Below are 17301 nucleotides of genomic sequence, written 5' to 3'. Positions count from 1 at the left end.
TTCCCTACCATTTATTTCTCATTCATCTGAGCTGCCTTCAGGAACGTCGGTTCCTTTTGCAGGGGATAAACGCGCTGTTAAAATGGAAGCAGGGAAAGAAATGGCACAGGGTGATATCGCCTCGGAAAAACAACCGCTTTTTGGGGCAGCAGGAGTTATCGAAATCATGTTTGCAATGCCAACGCTTCAGTAGGGGGTTAACTGCCAGCGATCAGATGGATAATTCCCTTCAAAATGATTGTTTTACCTCGCTCCATCCAATTACTCAAGTTGTTTTGCTACCCCACAGATCTCTCTGTTAATGTCAACAAAATGATTATAGACTGCAGCAGCGTCAAGATGTTTCACCCACAGGAGCACTGGTGAAATGTTTATGGTGCAACATGTTGAAAGCAGCGTTTGATGGGTAAATGTCAGGAGCAAGCAGCTTTCCCGTTGCCAGAACCAAGCCTCACGAAATACAGGTGCCGAAAATGTCACACGCACAACCAAAGAGCTACTTTATTGCAGGCCATGTAAATCATGGTGTAAATCATAGAACCATTTAGGTTGGAAGAGCCCTTTAAGATCATCAATCCCAACCGCTCCCCTACCCCTGCCATCCCACCCCCAAACCCTGGCCCTCAGCATCGCCTCTGCCCGGCTGTTAAATCCCCCCAGGGGTGGGGACTCGACCCCTTCCCTGGGCAGCCCCTTCCAGTGCCTGACAGCCCTTTAATGGCCAACATCGGTGTCAGTAATGGTGTGGAAAAGCCACCGCAGCTCTTTGCTAGTGTGGCCGTGCATCATTTCTGGTTTGTGAATCGCAGCCGGCAGCACGGTCCTGCCTTTGGCCTCGGTGACTGAGCTGATGGTGGGGAGATGGATGAAGGACATGCATGGGGACGGCAACACCAGGCACGGATCAAACCTCTCCACTTGAAGGGAAAACGACTCTGTTAAGGGTGAAGATGCACCGTGGGAGCCACCTGGGCTGTCTAGAGATGGGTCAAGGTGCTTCCTCGGCTGCGTGGCTCTGGGGGCCTCACCTAGACACCTCCATTCTTGGCAAAACCTGCAGAGTAAGGTTTTGTAACCATGCCTGGACCCCCCCCTCACATCACGGGTGCCAGGCGAGGAATCCCCGTGTCCCTGCACGGTGGCACCCAGCCCGTGCAGCAGAGGGGTGGGCACCACAGCAGGGGGGCTGGGGTCCCCCATCTCCGTCCCCCATCCGCGCTGGCACCCGGGGCGAGCCACGCTTTCTGCTGGGGGTTGGGCGGGTGAATAAATGTCGCTGTTTGTCCACCAAAGGGTTTGCGACTCCGGTCCCGCCGATACCGAAGGTGCCCAGATCCGCTGACGATGGTTTCTGTGAATCCCAGGGATTGACCCAAACTACATTTTGGCAAATGAACCTTTATGACGTCCTTGTTGCATCAGCACTCTTCACTTCTTGGTAATAAAAAATGCAAAGAAAACTCCGATGAAACAAGCCAGAGCTGAAGGCAGAAGGTATTGAAATCTGGAAGATTTAATTTAATATTTTTATTACATATTTTTGGAGCCCTGATTATACCCCCACCCTCCAGGAATTTATTTAAATTATACTACGGATGACACGACTGCAGGTTCATTTTCACTGCCGAGAATTCGGGTTTTTTTACAGCTCGTGTTACACTCGCATGACTTGCAAAGTTCTGGAACATCTCGAAATTTTTAATGCTACATTGCAGAAAGGTACTTAGATATAAATGAAGTAGGCAGAGCACTTGCTTCGCAGTCTTTCTGAGGGGGAAAATGTTAGTTTCTCAGTTTGAATAGGCCTGTAAGGGATTTCTTTGAGTTATTGGAGAGTGAGTTCGCAGGGTGCTCGCGGGAGCTGCCTCGCGTTTGTCCTTCAGGCTGGGGGCAAAGTGAGAAACCGCGAGAGATGCCTTTAAAATGTAACGTAAGGAGGAATGCTTTCTACAGGGGAATATAAAGAAATTACGCGGCCATCGTGACTACAGTGTGTGTGAAATGATCCTGGCAAGATCCCCGTGGTAAATGTTTGACAGACGGGACGACGTCTTAGAATCCTGGTTTTTCCAATAAATCATTGCACCCGGGCCCTTTAAATCGTAATTCGCGTCAGCCAGCTCTGCACACTGAGTTACGGTCAGGAGAGGTTTCCAGAGGTGTTATGGTGATTATCTAATGATTCTGTTAACAGAGCCATAGGATTGGAGGAGATTTTTGTCAACTCCGATGTCACAGCGACAGAGACCTTTGGCCGAAACAACAGCATGAATATTGGATAAGATCCCGCAGTGCTGCTTTTCCATGTTATGGTGCTATCCAAGGGTGAAGGTTATAAATACATGAGTTATACCATTTGCTTTCCAGCTGGTAAAAACAAAGGAAATAAACCCCATAATCAAGTTCCAATACACAACTAGATATAATATAGCTTTTTTTTTATATATATATATATATATATATCTGTATATATATCAAGTAAAAAAATCTAAAACAGTTGGAAGTAAAAAATGAAAAAATAGCTGATTGTGTTATTTTTTTCTTTACAGTGATATGGTAGCAAATACAAGACAAATGAGTAAGAAACCTTTATATAAGGTGTTCTGGTCCCATCTCCATCAGTAGGGCTCAGACTAGAATACAAAATGGAACAAGGTGATTTTTGATTTTTGGCTACAGCTTCTGCAAGGGACAAAGATGATGTTGATACAGACAGAAGGAAATTATAGCACTAAAGAAAACAAAACTCCAGAGTGTTTTCCGAAAGACCTTAAACACCACAGGGTAACATTTACTTCTGAACTGGGGGACCAAACACCAAGCATCACCAAGTCCCGCTCAGGCTGAAAATACTGCGTGCTTACCCCGGCCTCAAGACACAGCCCTTTTGTGCCATCTTACTACCAAAAAACCTGACCAATGCTCTTTTTTTCTTTCTCCCCCCGCCCCCGCCCCCCTGTAGCCAATAACAAAAAAGCAAAGCCACAAATCTCGTATGGACCAGGCCAGACGTGAGACCTCAGTTGCGCTTGGATGCTTGGCTGCCCTTTGTCCAGCAGTGAATTCCCCCAGAACCCTTTACAACAAAAATGTCAACGGACTATGCTATGCAAGTGGTGGCAATGAGCCCTATTTTGGCTGTAGAAAAGAAAGGAGGACTAATCTCAGCATAAAACAAGATCATATAGACGGTCAACACAAAACAGTCTTCTTTTCGGTTGTCTGCATAATAATAACATCATGTTTGCATATAGAACAGCTTTTGCATTATTGCTCTACTTACAAGAATATAGTAAGGAACTTAGAACAGACTTGCACGTTACAAACTTAAGGTTCTTTGGTGAAGAATGAGTATTTTTTCACTGCAATTCAATCTCAAGAAGTTTTCGGTTTTATCTGTTGATCCTTTGGATCCTCTCACAGAGGAGGGAAAGGTATTGAGTCAGCTTTACCATGGCGACGATGGCGACGCCGCCGATCATCATGCAGGTGGGCCAGAGGAGGGAGTGGAATAGCACGTTGGAGCTGTACAGTTTGGTTAGGATCACGTTCTTCTGAACGCCCTCGGGGTCGTAGAAGCAGGAGAAGCGTTGGTACTTTCTGAAGTTGTCCATCACAACGCTCACCAGTGACATGGATTCCTCAAAATTCTTGCCACACTTGGGTATGTATGAGCACTGGGGAGAAATCAGAGGGAGAAAAATGCATCTCCAAACCAGCTACAATGCCTGTTTTCAGGTGGCAAGCAGGAAAATCTCAAGATGATTATGCTTTTCCTTATCAGAGTGGAATACTATTAAGCTAATGATAAATTTATCGCAGACAAAACTCAATATTTTGCATATCTACAGAATTTCCCATTGGAGAACCTCCAAGTGCTGTACAAATATTAATGCTTTAATCTGCACAGCGGCCTCGTGAGATAGGTGAATATATTCTTATTGCTAATTTACACATGCAAAAATGGAACTGATGAAGTACCTCTTCATCTTAAGGGGCATGCCTGTGCTCGCAGTTCAGTGGGCAATTGACTCACTCTAAATACAGATCTGGTGGTTCAGATCTCACTGGGGTTGGATCAGAGTGATCGTAGTGGGCATGGGAGTTCACTCACAGAGGAGAAGGCTGAGGAGAGACCGTCATACAAATTTTCCCGTGGGGGTAATGCCTCGATTAGGGGCAAACAGATAGTCTAGGGGAAACCAGAGTTTTCCTACTGATGACCCAGAAGACTTTCATTCAACCTCTCATGGAAGATCAGCCTGGCTACCAGGGTGCCTCTTAGTCTTGTTTTTATTCATGACCCCAGCATAAGCCCAACAGTTCCTTCTCTCTGAAGCTGCTGCTTGAATTTCAGTCTTGGGGGTGGCTCTAACACGGTTTGAACCTAGCGTTCCCAAAGAATACTAAACCCAAGTTAATTAAAGAACTGGCTTATGGAGTCCATGCACTGACGATATCCCGTGGGACATAGGACGGTGGCCCTGGGCTGGGCTGACCGCTCCCTGCAAAGAGCTAGTGTGGGCTGGCGAGGCGGTGAGCGGGCAGACATTGAGGCCACGTCTGCATTTTCACCTAGACCAGAAACACCTGAATTTGCTGTTGCTGCTGCTGGTCTGGAAGAGGATTGATGGGAGCAGCCCAGGGCCTCTCCCTCCTCTTTTTTAGATGCTTACGCCCTTCCACGCCTGAAGGTTTTCTACCCCTGCACAGGGTTTTGATTCAATTCCCTACCCCAGACAGGGGGTAATCTGCTGCTCAACTTCTCACTGAACAGGCATGGGAGGACCCAGCAGGTCACTGCTCCCCGCAGTTACAGGGTGATGGTGGGTGCCCACCATGCTCCCTGCCTGCGCTGTTGAACCTGCTCATCCCGGGTGAGCGCCTGAAGTAGTTCCAGATAATCTATTGAGAGGAAGTGAGTTTTGCAAAGGAAAAAAGATTATTGATTGAAATAATGTGACCCATGGCTTTTGGTTATTATTGTTTTAATATATACACTTTATAGACGTTCTTTTTTCATGACTATGCTGCGACTTTCTGTAACGTACTGCGACAAACCTCTTTTCCTAATAACGATCAAAGGATTAACCTCATAACAGGGTTTGATTGATTCATTGGCAAGTTTATTAGCACAGAATATGGTCTGAAACGTGGCAGAAAGATTGTCTGGTGGTAGCAGACCGGAGCGTTCGGGGTAGAGCGTGGCACACTGCCATTATGAATATTTCATAGAGCTCTAGAAATTAGAGCCGGAACATAGCTGAGTAGTAATAGCTCATCCATCCTCCTGCTGGTGCAGGTCCGCTCCCTCCGGGATATTCTTTTGCACTCTGCCCAGCTCTGTCTAAAATGCCCAAATCCCTCTTCCAGAGCCTGTGACTCTTACTCGTAGGCCATAGACCATAGTCTAATAAGTAGGGGAACTATCTCGCTGAAGTGGACCTCATTTTCTTTTACTAAATTCCACGCTATCACTGTCATAACAGCAGTATTTCCAGCTCAGACTTTTTTTTTGTTGTGGTTTCTTTTTTTTTTTCTTGCAAGTTTGGTGCTGTACGTTTTTGTTTATTGAAGTCCCAGCTGTTACTATCCTGAGTGAGGGGATTAAATGAGGACTTGGCCACTCTTGCCAAAGTCCAGCCCTCCTCCCTTGACAGAAAACAGCAGGCACATCAAAGCCCAAATGATGCCAGATTCCTGGACTCAAAGTCTGTGGAAATGTCCCAAGACTGCAGCGGGGTGGGGGCATCTGATTCCTCACAAGCCCAAGTATTTTGCAAACATTTTCAAAGGAGACCTTATGCTGGAGCAGAACTTGAGAGGTTGCCTCCTACCCCAGATGGCACAGAGCCCTAGCCGTGTCGGGCTGCTTGGGCTGCCCATGACACGAGGGCCTGGGAGCATGAAGCCGTGAAATGCAGTCGTGCGAGGGAGGTTGGTTTGCTTTGCCTCTCAGCCAGGCTCCTTCTGCTGAAACCATCTGTCTCCAAGCTATGGTCTCCCATGCACCCTCCAGGACATGGGTGCCCTTACTCCATACCTGCCTTGTCCCGGTGCTCCTGAGCTCCTGGAGGCATCTTGGCCTCAGCTTTGAGGAGCTCCTCGGCGCAAAAAATTGCCGTGTGCATTAAGTTGTGGTTGTGGGGTGCTCCTGGCCTCCTTCTGCTCCTCGGCTTCCCCAGCGAGATCCCAGGGAAGCACAGGTCTAGCTCTACCCTCCTGCACAGGTCATTGGCATGCAAGTAGGCAGACACGGATAATGGGATATTTTGAGTGTTTGATCTTCATTTAGTTTTCTCCAGTGCCTGGCAGGGAATTTTATACTCAGAGTTGTTAGGCTGCACCTGTGAATGCAGACTGCTAAATCCACGCCGTTCTGGCACGCCTCTGCGGTGCCAAACGCTTGGAAATCTGCAGATCTGGGAGTAAACAATGTCTGGCTCTACTTCAAGCGAGGATTCTGTGATACAACGGGAGAGAAATGCAGTCTGATCACAAGGAGGACATACTGGACAGTTACAGAGAACGCTTTACATTTCCAGTTCAGCATTTCTAATTTAAAGGACTGGATGGGCAGCCTGGACGAGCCACCTCTGGACGGGTCCAGCCCAATGCCCTGCTCAGGGCAGAGCTGCTTGGGGACCTGTCCAGTCAAGTTATGAATATCTCCAAGGATGGCGATCATGCAGCGCCTCTGGAAATGCTGGGGGCAATTTCATTTAAGACCATGAAGCTGCACCAACAACCCTATGGCTGGAGAGGCCCCTGGTTGAGGCTGGGCAGTGAAATACACGGCTCTCATCATAGATCTGTGGGTGGGGGGTGTCTGTCCCTGCCATGCTGAGCTTGGAGACTGAAAACCTCGATAAGATGTTACTTTGTGGGTCAGGACGGCGACTTGCACCTCTTTTGGGAGGCGGAAGGGGTTTGACCCGAGGGCTGAAGGAGGAGCTTTGTGTCTGCATTGGCCCGATACTGATTCCTGCAGACTTGAGTTCTCCAGCCCCAGCCCAGAAATGGGCCTGCTGGGAACGGCAGCCGAGCATCGCTGCTCCCCCCGCCCCAGGCAAACTCCTCCCCGGGTTATAAATACCTGAACCTTCCGCGGGAAACCATGAGATCCCCCATCATTTCTTAGGGTCAGGCAGTTATAGCTGGCGTAGCAGCGGTTCTGGCGATTAAAGCCTGCTTGTTATCTCACTTACGGAGCAGGGGTGTAAATCAGGGGTAGCTCAGGTGACACGGGAAGAATCAAAGTGATAAGGGACGAAATCAAAACGGGGCCCCTAGAACTGCTTTGGCTACCGCAGCCCTTCCTCGGGGTGACAGCCGGGCTCCGTGGTCCGGGCGCGAGGGGACGCCGGCCGATTTACCTCCGCCAGGGGCTGTTCAGCCTCTGACCGCGGGGAGAGGGGCGTGTGGCTGTGACGGCTCTTAAGCGGCTATGGTTGTAGCATTGAGGAGGGGCTGGGCTGGGCTGAAAGGCTGGAGATAGAGTATGCACAGTGAGAGCAATGAAAAGCCATAAAAAACCCTCGTGTGCTTTCCTGGGAGAGGCTCGAGCAGCTCGGCTGGTATCCATTCACTTTCCACCGATTCCCACCAGAGACCGGCAGCAGCACGCTGTAGCTCTCGAGATAAATTGCACCTACCCCTGACCGCAGGCGGTGGGACAGCGGCTGCGTTAGCCAGCCAGCATCCTGGATTAACCATTAGCTAAAATCAAAGCGGGTTTTGCTCCCCCGGTGCGAGCCGGCAGGGAGAGGAGGGAGCCGGGCTCCCGCTGCCGCTCTGCATCACGGCGGTGCTTAGCCGGGCAGAGGGGCTGGGGGGGGGCTGGGGCCCTTTTGGAGGTCACCGGCGTTGGCCTCGCAGGGTAAGCACTGTGCTCTGCTTGGTTTGTTTTTGTTTATTTAGCAAGGAGAAAGATGGGATCCGCAGACCCCAGCAGGCGGATGGGGAGAGCCAGGTGGTGGCCGGCCGGAGCGCCGCAGACCCAGCGTGCCCAGGGCTGCTCGTCCTCCTGCACGGGGCTGCTCTCCGGGGAGCGGAGAGGGCTTGTGCCCACCCGAGCTTGGGGGCCCTGCCGGTCCCAGCCAGGCACCAGAAGCCAGGTATTTTATAGGCATTGCAAACTTCCCTTCAAAACTGCGTTTGGATTCAGGTCACATAGCCGGCAGCATGTCAGGAAAACCTAGGAATCCTCTCGAGAGCAGAGCTTAACCTGTAAAACAACCTTGGGCAGGAGAAGTATTAACTGTGCCGACATTAAATTAAGAGGAGGCGGCATCTGGGGGAATTTCAAAGTCCGTTTCAGCAAGCAAAAGTCATCAATAACGGGATGTGAAGATGTATACGCTGCATCTCTTGATTTTTTTGAATCCAGTGGAGCACAGAGACCGATCTGATCTGTTTTAATCAAATTGCGGCATGAGAGTCACCACATTTTGCTTCTGCCCCAGCCGAAAGCGGGGGCTGTCCCGCCGCAGGCGAGTGCCGCCTTTCTGCTCTGACACCAGACCGGCGGGGGAGATGGGGGCATCCGTCTCCATTTCCCACTCCAGATCCAGAGGATCTCAGCCACGGGAGCTAATTAGCCAGCAGAATAACCGGCCCGGTGCAACCACGCCATGCTTTGACCGATTTTAATACCTTTCTGTCTTAATATGCAGAAGTAATTTGGTCTACTGAACCGCCGCCGTAAATAGAAACACCATAGGTGACGGTGGCAGCAGCCTGCCGCGGGGCTCGGCTGGGCCGGGCGGCGCTTTGCCACGCACCCGTCTGAGGAGGATCAGGACAGCAAGGGATGGGAAGTTAACAGGATTCAAGCAGTTCTTGCCCTAGAATCCTGGAGACTGTATGTCTAAAGTGAGAGTAAATAAAGATTAGGGGAGTAAATAAAGCTGACTGTTATCTAGTAGGGGACGTGCAAGCTTGCAAAGCATAAGGGACCAACCCGCTTAACGGGAGCAGCGCGCGGACACCACCTTTTGACCAACCATGGAGCTGTATGAAGCGCGTGGACTGTGTAATGAGAGCATAGAACAGTATGTAATCATGTAATAAAGGTCTTCGATTCACCCTCGATCAGAGTCCATGCATCAATCCGCTACACCCATCGTCTGGGGCTTGGGAACCTTGGGTAGCCAAGTGGCCAGTGCAAAGCTGGCCAGTGCAAGTCCAAGGAGCTGGCTGCAGCCCGGTCCCTGCAGCTCGCAGGCTGGGGTACCCAGGCACTGCGGATGCGAAGGAAAGGAGGGGGGGAGAGGGACATTGCCCTGTCCCATCCTGCCTCGCTACGCGGAGGGAGCAGGAGCTGCCTCCATCCCACCTGGACAGAGCTACGTGGGGTTTTGTACTTGCCGGAGCAGAGAGAGAAATTCTTCTGCAGATTTGGTAAAAACAATTTTTTTTTTAGTTCAATGGCTGGAATCGGGGAATTTGTGCAAGAAAGATGGGCTTAGCTTATACATGCTTAATGTATACGTGCTTAATGGTCTGAAGTTGTGCCAGGGCAGGTTTAGGCTAGACATTAGGAAAAATTTCTTCCCTGAAAGGGCTGTCAGGCACTGGAAGGGGCTGCCCAGGGAAGGGGTCGAGTCCCCATCCCTGGGGGGATTTAAAAGCTGGGCAGATGCGGTGCTGAGGGCCAGGGTTTGGGGGTGGGATGGCAGGGGTAGGGGAACGGTTGGGCTGGGGGAGCTTAAAGGGCTTTGCCAACCTAGATGATTCTATGCCCAAAAGCCTTTTGGTTTTACGCTGCTGCTTTTATCTTGACAGTCCCTGCTCAGCAAACTTCCCGCATCTTTGCAGCATCCCCGGGGTAAGTGCTGTGCCTTGACCCCCACGGCAGAGCCGACGGCAGCGGAGATGCTTGGGATGCGGGGTTTGCCACCAGAGATGGAGACGGAGACACGTCTGCTGTCAGACACGGGGGTCTCGTCTGCCACCCCCACCTTGCCCGGCCGTTCCCATCCTCACCGCCGCGGACACGCCGTGTGCGCCGCGAGGGGCATTTGCTGTCACGCAGAGCCGTGCCCGGTGGGAAGTGACTTGTCCACAGCTCCGTAGGAATAGCAGCGTGACGAGGGCTCAGCGCTCCCCTGCTCCTGTAAAGCCCTGGCAAAGGGCGAGGGAGGCTCCGGCCCCCGGGGCCACCAGCCCATGCGGGATGGGTTGCGCTCCCTGTGGGGCATGGAGGTGGAAAACCAACCCCTCCAGAGACCTGAGCTCAGGTTGGGCACTGATTTCTCCTCTGTTTCCCAGGGAAGCAGGAGCTGGAAGCCTTAGATTACTTTAAAGTGAGGAATGGGTATAACAAGGTGAGCAGCCCTCCAGAAACCCATTTCGGCAGAAATTTTATGTCATGCTCCTACCTCAGAATTAATTTTCATTGTTTCCTCGGTGTGGTAGAGCAGAAGCTTCTGGCCAGAAGAGGTGAGATTAACGTACACCTGGAGGCAGGGGTACTGAGAGATTTTCCAGCAATCTGGGCCGCAGCTAAATGAGCAGTTGAAGGTTTCTGTGATGGATGCATTGAGAAGCGAGCACTGAGCCTCTTCCGTCCAGACACTAAGGGGGAAAAAAAGAGACGTTAGAGCACGGTGAGAATGGGCAAGAAGCACTGAGCACAGCTCGGGCTTTCCATCGGGGCATGCCGGGGGGCATCTTCTAGGGGGTGGCACGTGCTGCGGAGCTCCGGGCAAAGGCTGGGCTTTCGCAGGTCACGCATCGCAGCCGGAGCGTTTCACTCTGCCGTGCCTGAAGTTTGGGCTTCGGGCACAAAAATACCCGATTCACTTATGTCTGAGTCTAAATGAAAAGGGAACGGGTGCTTTTGGTCTGGAGAAGGTGTCTTTGAAACCAAAGGGGGTCAGCAGAGATGTCGGAGAAGCCTGCCCTGGGAAGAGCACGATGCACACAGCGCTGCGTGCCGGGACACCCCGGACCAAGACTTGATGGTTAACCACCAAGTCCAGTTCAATTTAAAGTGAAGGCCAGGAGGGCAACTTTGAATGACCAGGGCCCATATATCCATATACACGAAGAGGCAGCAACGCCCAGGTGGCACCGCACGCAGCTCCACCTGGGGAAAGGCTTTTGCTAGGGGCAGCTTGCTCGGTTTTCCGTAAATTAAACCAGCTGATGTGACCGTTCTGGAGGATTTCAGCTTATCTCCAGTTCACCAGAGGCTAAAACTGGAAGGATGGAGCCTGGCTGTGCACTGGCAACGTTCACTTGGGTTTCCTGCATGCATTTAAAACCCTACGGCCGTACTTTCCTTAGGGATGAGAGCAGTGGGAAGGGCACGCTGTGGGCTCGGGGAAAGGGTTCACCCCCAGGCCCCCCTTCAGCCCCTCAGCTCGCCCCCACCAAGGGGCTGCGCCTCTGCCCGCCCCGCGCCAAACTGCAAAAGCCTTTGTGCGGCAAGCGATATCAAAGATTTCCGACTAATTCTCTTGGTATTTTACTTTGGCAGTAATTCTGCTTGCATATTCCATCTTACATTAATATTAAATTATGCTATGATTTTTTTTTGGGGGTGGGGGGGGCGGAATCAAGCGAAAGGATTATTTTTTTTCCCCTCCCAGGCAGTTGGCTGTCGGAGGGGAATTGCTGCCTGTGAAGGAGAGTGACCCCCCAAGGAGACTGGGCTGTGCGAAGAGAAGTGACAGCGAAGGCTCCCAGCTCGGCTTCTCCTCGCTCTCACCTTCCTGAACGCTGTTTTACCCGTGCGCAGGGGTAATAAGGTAACACCTACCGACAACAGGCTGCTGAAGATGGCGTGTTTGAGACTTTGCAGGTGTTTTGAGATCTGTTGGCAATTTTTCACACAGTTTGTAATATAAATCATCTCTCCACATGAGCAATTCTGACCTTCGCAGCCTCTGCAACTGACCCTGCTATTGCCGAAAGGTCTGGGAGAGCAACTGGGAAAAGCAAGTGCTCTTGGATACTTAACAGGTCTTGCTCTCTGTTTTCAAAATCTAAGCTTTGCCTGGATCTAGAGAGGGACAAACACCTTTACCGCACAAATGAGGTGCTGCAAATCAGTGCATTTCACCCTCAGGCATGGCTATTTTCCCTTACTGGTGCAGGGTGGAGAAGGAACATCTTGCTGGAACATGTCCAGAGGAGAGCAACCAAGTCTTTAGTCTGGAGCAGAGGAGGCTGAGGGGAGACCTGATCGCCCCCTACAACTGCCTGAGAGGAGGCTGTAGGGAGGGGGGGTCGGCCTCTGCTCCCTGGGAACAGGCGATGGGACGAGGGGGAATGGTCTGAAGTTGCACCAGGGCAGGTTTAGGCTAGACATTAGGAAAAACTTCTTCCCCGAAAGGGCTGTCAGGCTCTGGAATGGGCTGCCCAGGGAGGTGGTCGAGTCCCCATCCCTGGAGGGATTTAAAAGAAGGATGGATGAGGTGCTGAGGGAGAGGGGTTAGTGGTGGGATGGCAGGGTGAGGTTAAAGGTCGGACTTGATGATCTCAAAGGGCTTTTCCAACCAAAGTGATTCTATGATTCTTGCGGGTACCCCAGTGTAACTGAGGACTGTTCAGAGCAGGGAGCGGTAGGCGCCTGCTGTAGGTGCCCAGAGAAGCCTGTGGTGGCTCAGCCAAACCATGCCAGGTATTGCCCACTGCCTCGGGGTGGTTTGGGGCATGACAGACCAATGTTTTGATCCCCAGTTTCGCATTTTTCGTTCTCCTAAGTCCACCGATCGGGGCAGAAAAAATATTGTTGACAGTCTTATTACAGTCTGGGCTGGATTTTAAATAGGGCTGGTGCTTGAAAACTGGTTTCCAATGCTGCTGATGAATCACAGGCCAGACTTTCTACTCTGTGGTGGTGAAGGAAGCCGGAGGAGGCCTCCGAAAAATTAAGTGCAGTGCAGTAACGATGAAAGATGATCTTTCACTTTCAGAAAATTACTATATTTCAGGAGGATTTCACTTGTTAAAATGAAATAATAACCTACATGGAGAACTACATGCTGCAAAGCAGCTTGATTTCTTTCCCAAATTAATTCTCCATTCTTCATTTGGGAGTGAGTTGTTGCTCGAGGCTGCTGAATATTTTTGCTGGTTTCTCCTGACTTTGACTGGGCTTTGCAGGAACGGCCCCTGAGGGGCTTACAGCATCCAGCAGGCTGCCCGCCCGCCGGTACAGACATTATACTGGTGTTAAACCGTGGCGAGCCTAAAGCCTATGGATCAAGATTTTGTCAAACAGGGATCTAATTCTTCCCTCACTTGTGCCGGTATTGCTCGACTTGCTTTCGCTGTAGCTCTGCCTAATTTACATTGGGGTAAGGAAGTGGAGAATTAGGTCTATGTCGACCAAAGGAAAAATTAGAAAACTTTAATAAAATGAGTCAAAAGAATAAGCCATGAGAAGTCAGCTGGAGCAGAGAGATCAGAGTAACCACCACAAAATTACCTTTGCATGTAAGACCGCAGCAGGGTGATTCCCAGGAGAAAGTACATCATGATAGAGCACACCATCATGGCCAGCCCGAGGAGTATGGCCCGGTCTTCTCCGGCTTTTAGGGCTGTGACTGTTTTCCTTTTGTCCAGTAGGTCGTGATCCCTGATTTTTTGGTAAATATTTCTGAGGTTGAAAATAATACATTTTTATGTGAAGTTCATATTTAAGCAATGAACCCTCTACAGGGTGGGTGCTTCCACCTCCATACCCATCTCGTGAGAGAGAAAGGCTCAAGGGTCCTCACGTGTCCTTTTTCATCGGATTCACTTGGACCTGGTGGAAACTTATTCAACTCCAAAATAAATTACAGCCATTTCTGAAAAGGTAAAAACCTCTTATAGCAGATATAAAGATTAGACACTTGTGCCAGCTCAGTTAATCCTTCCTTGGTACCGCTTTGTTGGCTCAGTTGAATTACACCGTAAGTGAATTTGACCTCTCAATGCCAGCTTAGGCCACCGGACGTTGTTTAGGTAGATGAGGTGTCTTTTCTTCAGCTGAATATGGTAACAGGTCTGATGTTACCATACGTAGAAAACAGCCTGAAGAAAGTCATCATGGAATTATCCGGAAGGACCACGTTATTTTTTGATTCCCTACAGGCTAGAGGTTTGGGTAATTTTCTACCCTGAGTGTCACTCAAAGCTCATGAAACACTATGGGGATTTTGCAATTGATTTCTGTGGGTTTTTTGATTGGGACCTTATTTACTTCATTTATAAAATAGCTTTCTGGAAGCCCAGTTACTCATTACAATGAAAAACCCTCGCAGAAAATTATCCACCAAAGCTATTTGTTCGGGGATTAAAAAATAAAAGAGGATACAACAAACCATTCCCCCTTCAGCAGAGAGACCTCTGCATTTCCTAACCATAAGTCCTCCTTTCATCTCTGAGCCTTTGATGATTCAATGGGTCATGAGGACACAATGGTGAAGAAGGAAAATATTTGAGTACATTTCAAACACACTCAAACTTTGTGGGTTTAAAATGTACTTACAGACCTGAGGCTGGTCAAAATCTCCTGTGTTTTCTGTTACGGTTCTTTTGAATCATCCAGGTGGCACCCGAAGCATGTGAACCGCACGCCTCTGAGCCCTGGCACCACCGTAACATGGACATGGTGGCACACGTGGAAGAAGTTCCTCTTCTACTGTCTGCAAAACGGCAGGTGAGCAACATCAACATCACTCTGGGCTCTACCAAACCCACCGCTCCTTTAAGCTGAAACCACCACCACGTTCCCCTCAAGCTTGGCAAAAAGCACTGTGCGTCAGAGCAGCATCCAGCTTACATCCACCGATGGGGGCAAAGGAACAGGGTTAAGACAGAGGTAAAACCGGACATCAACAGAGTAGAAACAAGGAAATGGGTTTAATCATAAAATTCCCTGAAACTGGAATTGAATTCCTATTTAGATGATGAGTCACAGCCAGGAAAAGCACAATCGGTGGGGGGGTTTTGTAGCAAATGTTTTGCTCAGCTGCAGTCTATAGTCTCCCATACCTAGGACCCCTTGAGGTTTCTTCATCCAACTGTAATTTACATCTTTAGATGTCCATGGTTTCTCTTCAAAACCATCCTTTAAAGCTTGTCAGTGTTTTCCTAGTTGGAAATGAAATGGTAATTCAGCCTGTCAAATTTTTCTCTGGCGTTGGGGAGAAAAAAAAATACATTGTAAGATGGCAGATGCAATTGCCTTCAAAGAAGTAATGCAGAGTAATAGTCTAATATTACTTTTCTATTATTATTTATCAAACTGTATTTAACTCTGAGAGCTGCTATTGCGATTTGCGTTGCTCCCAAATGGAAGCAGGCAGGGAGGCAGAGATTGTCAGCAGTTCCAGCACATTAACTGGCCACACAGCATAACTTATGTCAGCGCGTAGCCATAAACCAGAGACGGTGCAATCGCTCACTGATGTCACCAGAGCAGCTAGGACATAAAAGGGATACAAATGGACAATTTAAAAACAAATAGCTAATTGAGAATGGTTACAAACGCTTCCCCTGCGGCCTTGAGCCAGGAAACGTGCAGTGAGAGGTAAAAAAGGATGGATGGGAGGGTGTGTTGGAGCCATGATCTATCTGGCGGGCGACTGGCAAGGGGACGGTGTGCGGTGACCGCCTGCCAGGCGCATCTCCCGCGCTCGCCTGCCATGGTAAATAAAGTTAAACAAAGCTCTGCCTGGGGGGGGGGTCACGCTCGGAGCAGTTCAGTCGCTCTTTTGCAAATATCTGTTATTCTAAGTCCCGAACAACAGGAAAGTGGCAGCCTGGTGCACCTTACCGAGGGCTTTTTGCTCCTGAATCCCTGCCAGGAGCCAGCCCGGTAGCAGCGCCAAGGCGCGTGGTGGCGTGGCACGTGCCGGCGCCTGATGCGCCGGTCCTGACACGCTGAGTAACCCTTCCTCCTCCTCCTCTTCCTCCTCCTCCTCCCCGCTCGTGCCTGCACCAGGGGGGCACCGGTTTGCTCTGTCCGAGACTGGGAACATCTGCTATTACCAAACTTCACCTTCCTCCTCCTCCTCCTCCTCCTCCTCCCCGCTCGTGCCTGCGCCAGGGGGGCACCGGTTTGCTCTGTCCGAGACTGGGAACATCTGCTATTACCAAACTTCACGTTTTTGCCCCAAGAGCTCCGGTTTTGGGGGACGGATACGTTGTGCAGAATACTTTGCTATTAACAGAGCATCTCCTTAGCGGCAGCGGTGGCCTGCGCACATGTGCGTGCTGCTCCGTGGCGGGGGGGTTGTGTACGTGTGAACTTTTGGCACAGCCCAGGGACCTCTTTCTGCTCAGTGAGCTGGAAGAGCACTGTGCTTCGTCGGCTGATTTTGGATCCCAGGGCTGCAGAGCCACAATTAGCTGACTGCCGCGGTGTGTTTAAGTACAGGTCACTGCATGCCAGACACTACTCATCTAGGTGACCCCACCTAATGCTCATGATTACCTGTGATAACTCCCCGCATATGACACTGAGGGGGGCTGTTTTTGTTCTTAAAGAAGTCCCAGCTGTCAGAAAATGAGGTCTCTCTGCCCTGTGCAAAGGCATTTAATAGAAAGCAAGCCTCCAAGGACAAAAGGTCTTTGCTCTCCTGATCATTTCCAAACTGCAGTGCTCCCCTGCTAAATCTCCGCGATCCTTTTGCCAAAGTGCTCAGAGGAGCCGGGCTGGCTGCTCTACCCGGGATCGGCTGCCAGAGAGGAAATCTCAACCGTGACGGTGCCTGCTGGGGACAGAGCGGAGATTTCCCTCTCCCTATCTCTGCACAGCAGCAGTGCGGGGATCCCTCTGCAACGTGGTCGGCAGCTCCTTGCGCGATCTCCGGAGGAAGGCTTAGGGAGGACCTGTACGATGAAATTAGGCAGCCCGGGTCGCATTAGCCTGCACACGAGACAGTCAAGGAGAGTTAAAGTGCCAGTTTAAGCCTATTGGCCTTAATAAGAAATTCTCCACCTTCTGTAGAGTTACTCATATTTGCTGCAGCCAAGACCTTTCTTTGCCGTCACGCAAGACGCGTTGTGTGAAGGACGGGGCATGCCACGTGCATCCTCCATGCTCTGCTGGTGCGGGACTGCTCCGCAGCTCCGGGGAGATGATGAACTTACTGGCATGCATTAGGAATGGCCCAGTACGCCAAGGGCTTGCAACTGGGCACTGCCACATAGGGCAGAAGAAGCTAAAGTAATGCTGCTTCTGAGCCAGTACAACAGGTCTGGTTTTGCTCCGAAATGGGTGGATCTAAGAGCACGGGGAAGGGGGTCTACTTCCCTCCCTGGAAATCTGCAATTGCTTAATTTAAAAAAAAAAAA

General features: G+C 50.3%; 1 protein-coding gene across 1 annotated transcript in view; it reads right to left on the bottom strand.

The window, feature by feature from the left end:
• Positions 1 to 3234: 3234 nt before the first annotated feature.
• The window catches only part of LOC104129989 (calcium-activated potassium channel subunit beta-2), a 56347-nt gene continuing 42280 nt past the window's right edge, over positions 3235 to 17301 (bottom strand). Inside the window, exons 6-8 of the mRNA XM_009642978.2 lie at positions 13442 to 13612; positions 10383 to 10578; positions 3235 to 3677 (exon numbers count right to left, since the gene is read on the bottom strand). Of these exons, the coding sequence (XP_009641273.2) occupies positions 3393 to 3677; positions 10383 to 10578; positions 13442 to 13612 (652 nt within the window). The 3' untranslated portion in view covers positions 3235 to 3392. The remainder of the gene's footprint in view (positions 3678 to 10382; positions 10579 to 13441; positions 13613 to 17301) is intronic.

Source organism: Egretta garzetta, unplaced genomic scaffold (genome assembly GCF_000687185.1).
Source record: "Egretta garzetta isolate BGI_Z169 unplaced genomic scaffold, ASM68718v1 scaffold527, whole genome shotgun sequence".
Lineage (NCBI taxonomy): Eukaryota > Metazoa > Chordata > Aves > Pelecaniformes > Ardeidae > Egretta > Egretta garzetta.
This window is presented reverse-complemented; position numbering and strand designations above follow the sequence as displayed.